The sequence below is a fragment of the Elaeis guineensis genome, chromosome 5, assembly GCF_000442705.2.
Source record: "Elaeis guineensis isolate ETL-2024a chromosome 5, EG11, whole genome shotgun sequence".
Taxonomy (NCBI): Eukaryota; Viridiplantae; Streptophyta; class Magnoliopsida; order Arecales; family Arecaceae; genus Elaeis; species Elaeis guineensis.
In genome coordinates this window covers 9,388,488-9,393,653 of record NC_025997.2, presented here as the reverse complement: position 1 = coordinate 9,393,653, position 5,166 = coordinate 9,388,488, and the positions used below count along the sequence as shown (strand labels likewise).

The window sequence follows — 5,166 nt, the reverse complement described above, 5'->3', positions numbered from 1 at the left end:
TTGCTAGAAAACATTGGGTAGTGGGTCCTAGTTGCCTACTTCATAGAGATAATATGGACATAGTTTCGTAACTCTTTCTCCTATAGTTGCCCACTCCATAGTGCCCATATTTTGACCACCCTAAAACTTATCTTAATGTTAGAGTTGGCCAACCAATTTGCATGCTTTGTAGATCATATGGATGAGAAAGAATGTTCAACCTCCAACCAGGAGAGTTTTGGATCAACTCTTGATGGCAATGTGCATAGTTGGCATGAAAGGAACAGGAGATTTTTTTTTTTTTTTTGTCATTGTCCATATTCAATCATTACTGCCCTCTATATATAAGACTCTTCATTCTTCTTGCATGTGGGAGCATCTCAGCTCAAAGAAGGTGATTGAAGGCCATCACTTGGTTTGGAGCTAACCCTCTGATCTCTCCATAATCTTTTTATTTCTGCTTTGTTACTCGGCCTCTTAGAGGATACTAATATATATATCTAGAAATATAAATGAGTTGAGCTGCTCACAAGCTACTCTAGTCCAAACTCAACTCTACTTGATTATTATCGAAGAGTCGAACTCGAGTAGCAGATGCTCCACTTGAAAACTCGTGAACCTATTTGAATTTATATATACTTTTAATAATATGATTTTTATTTGTAAGATATATTAATATATATTTCATTAGTAGGCTAAGGTTCGAAGTCGAGCTAAAACTAGAGCTTGAGTATGGCTCGGATGATATTCGAGCCGAGTCAAGTTGATCTCGAGTTTTATCTTTTTTAAACGACTCAAGTTCTAATTTTGAATATTAAGGCTCGATTGATCTCCAGTTGATTTTTGAGTCCGAATATTTTGAATTGAATCAAGCTTGAGTTTATAGCTATTGGACTTGGCTCGGCTCAATTGCATCCTTTTATATATCCCTCCTCCTTTCTCTTTTTATCTCTGCATATTAATTTTTTTTTCAATTTAATGCATTGGGAGAAGTATCTTTTTTTTTCCCCTTGCTCCCTCAAAAAAAAACGCCAGGCAGAACATTGTTCATAGCCTTTCTTTTGTGCAGCAAACAACGATGTCGCTGGAACTGGTAGCTTACGACGGTCGCAGTAAAGTCGTCCCTCTCTTTGCCTCCACCAACCAGATTCGGGTCAAGCACTTTGCTCTTTTCAAGAATCCTTGACTGTTTCTTTGTTTTTAATCTAGCAAATATGAGTCATGTTAGATTATTTCTTCAACCAACACAGCATGCATGCCCAATATTTTGGCTCTAGATGTGAAAAATGCTGGCCGGATGGATCAAAGCCATACGTGCAGAGCACAACTGAAACATCTCTTGCATGCAAAGATGGAATTTGTAGTTTGCACCATAAGAACGATCAAACAATCCAATATTCATGTAGGAACAGCTATATATATATATATATATATATATATGCATCTCTTCAATGGGCAAATTTTCTTACTCCACCTGTTTTCTCTCTGGTGCTAAAATAAGAAGCGCTGTGATAGGTGCAGACTATAAGAATCATGCTAGGGCCGACCATGGTGGAGCTCAGCACAACACATGAAGCTAATAGCCCAACGTCCCTCGATGTCCTTCTACAACAACAGCAGGATCCAGGACCCCCTCTTCCATCCTCTAAGGATGCTACTGCTGCTACCTCATCGCCACAAGAAAGAACACCGTCTCCACAACCACAACCACAACCACAAGCAACAAAAGCATCCGCCACCAGTGCTGCTGTAACCATGCAGGATGCGCCAGAAGAGAACAAGGAGAAGGTACCAGCAGATAACGAGGAGAAGATACACGAGGCATCGAAAACGGAGCACGGCAAGCGAAGAAAGTGGATGAGAGAGATGCGTTGTTTGCGCACCGTGATGGCAACCGCCACATGTGCTGTGAAGGAGGAGAAGAAACACAAGGAGTCGAAAAAGAAGGACGACAAGCACGAAGATTGGGAGAAAGAGATGCGTGGTTGGCTCATGGTGGTGGTAACCGTTTTCGCAACCATGACATACCAAGCCGGGCTGACACCGCCTGGTGGATTTTGGTCGGACGACGAACCCCCCCCTCCACTATCTTGCAATGCTACCAGCATCACCAATGTGACCACTCCCAGCCTCATAAACACCACCATAGTATGCATTACTTCCAGCAACATGGCACCTCCTAGCCCTGATCACGAAGCAGGACATGCAATACTCGAAGAAAAGGATCACGATCGGTACGAGAAATTCAAGATTGCCAACACTGTCGCGTTTGTCTATTCCATGGCCGCCATCGTGCTCCTATTGTCGAACCGCTTGTATGGCAAGCTGGAAGACAAGATTGAATTGAAGGGAGTCGTGGTGTTCAACGCATTTTTAATAGTATTTGCGTACTCGGCCGGCTTTGAGCGGCATGATTCTATCTCCCCAGTCCCGCTAGCAACAATGTCCGCGATTGTGTTCTTATATATTTTGGATTACGTTATTCAAAAAATATTCAAGGATGGGAAAGAAGAACAGGAAGAGCAATCTTGATGTTTGTCAGGTGACCAGAAGAATGTGGAAGCATAAGCCGCCGGACAGCAATTGCCTGAGTGATGGATGTATAATACTAATAGCCTGTGTGATGGATGTATAATATATACTTTCCCAAGGCAATTCTGTGGTCATGAAGCCCTTTTTCCTTCTTTCTGAGGGGGGGAGGGGAGTGTGTAAGGATGTAGTCGTGAAGTCTTTCTATGTATGCCGGTTCTGTTTCTAGGTTGTTTCAAACCTTTCTTTCTGCATCTAATGAATAAATTGCTTGAAGTGAACTCGAATGAGGAATATAGATGGTGCGGCACAGATCAAGATAATTTTTGTAGTCAGGAGCCTGCTCGATTAATTCTATTGGATAATTGTACCGAAATAGAATCCTATTTACGGAAAGAGCACTAATTTTGAAAATAAGAAAACTTCCATGATTTCTCATAACTAGGTCCTTTTGTAATTTTTTAATGGGGATCCCAGGATGGATGCATTCCCTCGCTAGAAAGTTTCAATATAATTACATCATGAATTTTTACGCTATCACCGTTTCTTAATTGTTATTTATTAATTCAACTATGAAAAGAAAGTTTTTCTCACGTTAAGAAACAAAGTTTTGCACATAATGATCGTCCGTCCCCACATCGCATGAATCATGCATACCATATTTTAATCTCATTATAACAGTTGTTAAATGATAGAAACAATGTTCGTCAAATTAAAAATTTTAATCTCGCTATAACAGTTGTTAGATAATAGACACAATATTCATCAAATTAAAATAACTTTTGCTTATACCCGTTTTCTTCGTTTTATCGTCTATAAATCCAAAATGGATGGTCCGAATTTTGTCAAATCATCAGTATTTCCAATCTAGTACATTTTACCGCTCACTGATACTCCCAGCTTATCCCTTGTCTTCTATACTCATTAACTCAATGATGATGGCCTGTTTGATAAGGGCAGGAAAGGGCCCGTTTGAGAAGTCCAGGTTAGGTTGGATTTTCTATTAGATTGGACCGTCCACTTGAGTGGGCTCATATCACATCAATCCAAAACCTCTCCAGCCCAAATCATGTGGGAGGAAGAATAGGCCTCTAGAGGCCTTGTCACTTCTTGCACGCCAACAGTGGGCCGCTTTCAGCATAAGCCCGCAGAATTGGTCGAAGGTTTTAACTCAATGTTAAGCGTGATAACGTGAGGTATTTGAATTCTCCTATTCGAGTACCGGACCAATATTGTCGATAACAGTAATGTTAATTAGGTTACTCAAATAAGTCGCTCAATAGGTCGCTCGTTTGGTATGGTGTATTGTAATTACTCCCTGGCATTATTAAGTGTGCCATTATATGAGGCAAAGTGATTGGTGCAACGCACTTTTCGGGTGACCTTTTTTTTGAGTTATATCTTTTTTACTTACCCTTTAGCATGGTTCTATCAAAAATACATCAGCGATGACGTCGTCTCCTCCAAATGAGCGTTATTAAATGCTATGGGAATCTTGAAAATCCTAAAAGAATTTATTGTAAACTAAAACGTCGGCATCGTTGTCGATGATATTCCAAACTACATGCACCTTGCGCCATTGGAGCCGACGAAGGGACAAGTTGTCGCCATTATAAATACAAAAAATTCATAGCATGGACGACATGTGTATTGTTTTATAATTAGCCCCTGTTGACCGAGAGGGACTGCCTGCCGGCTCCCACTCAGAAAAATTCTAATAAAGGAAACTGGATGTGCGAGACAATGCCGGGCGGGCAGAATTACTCGTAGACTTTCTTGGTGATGTCGCTGGAACCGGTAGCTGACGATGGTAGCTGACGATGCTCGCGGCAACGTCATACCAACTAGATTCTTGTCAGTCCCCATCTTATCCCTTCTCTCCTGTAATTATTAAGTCAATGATAACACAAGCACAGGAAAGGAGTCACTTCCTTTACATCTTTAAAAAAAGAGAAAAAACAATATTACATCCTTTTTAGTAGTCAATAGAGGAGTCAATGGGCCAGTTTCAGCATGAGGTGGCTGAAGGTTTTAACATCATGCAGAATCCTGATTTGAATGAAAAAATGAATTTAAAAAGGTACACATGTTGCACAGCTCCTGATTCTTAGTCGAGCCAGGCACAAATAAAATGCTATTGTTATTCATTTTTCTATAAAATTTCAGCTCGGGTTGGGCGTGGAGTTAATCAGGCCTCAGGCTTTCTGAAAAGCAAATCGAGGCAGAGCCTACTTTTTTTTGGGAATCTGATCTTTCAGCCTCTAGGGCCAACTTAGCACACTGTTAACTCCATTATTGCTATATTTCCACCGAGCAACCGAGCAAGTCCGGGAGGGGCATAGCGACCAACATCCTTTTTATTCTTTTTTTTTTCTTATTATTTTATTGAAATAGTGACCGTTTGTCACAGGACTCCCTTATCTTCGCTGTGTTGAAGTTTAGATTTTATTATTTTTTATTTTCAAAAGTATCTCCTCACCTGTCTTATTTCCAAAACTACTATCCACGTTGAAATCGCCAATTCAATCGGCCATTTTATGGCTACGTTGGCGTCGATGTGGTTTTCTTTTCATTTTTTTTTTTTTTTAGATGAATGGAGAGGAGAGGAGGGGAGCACGACCGGTGGGGGAACGGAGGAGAGGGGAGCACGACTGAAGG

The 5,166-nt window shown here is 40.8% G+C and overlaps 1 protein-coding gene across 2 annotated transcripts; it reads left to right on the top strand.

Annotated features, from left to right (window-relative positions):
* Positions 1-286: 286 nt before the first annotated feature.
* LOC105044832 (uncharacterized) lies at positions 287-2,789 on the top strand. Of its 2 annotated transcripts, none has more exons than XM_029264507.2 (3): positions 287-394; positions 1,049-1,132; positions 1,495-2,789. In XM_029264507.2, the coding sequence occupies exons 1-3, from the start codon at positions 347-349 to the stop codon at positions 2,509-2,511; spliced, it is 1,149 nt and encodes a 382-aa protein (XP_029120340.2). In that variant the 5' UTR covers positions 287-346; the 3' UTR covers positions 2,512-2,789. The 2 variants fall into 2 exon arrangements, with proteins under 2 accessions (XP_029120340.2, XP_073113495.1); XM_073257394.1 differs by having other exon boundaries at positions 290-394; positions 1,501-2,789.
* The last annotated feature ends 2,377 nt before the right edge of the window (positions 2,790-5,166 follow it).

Coding starts and splice junctions, on each gene's coding strand:
- LOC105044832 (XM_029264507.2), top strand. CDS start 347: ATGTGGGAGCATCTCAGCTCAAAGAAGGTGATTGAAGGCCATCACTTG. Junction 395..1,048: donor TGATTGAAGGCCATCACTTG/GTTTGGAGCTAA, acceptor TCTTTTGTGCAG/CAAACAACGATGTCGCTGGA. Junction 1,133..1,494: donor CCTCCACCAACCAGATTCGG/GTCAAGCACTTT, acceptor GCGCTGTGATAG/GTGCAGACTATAAGAATCAT.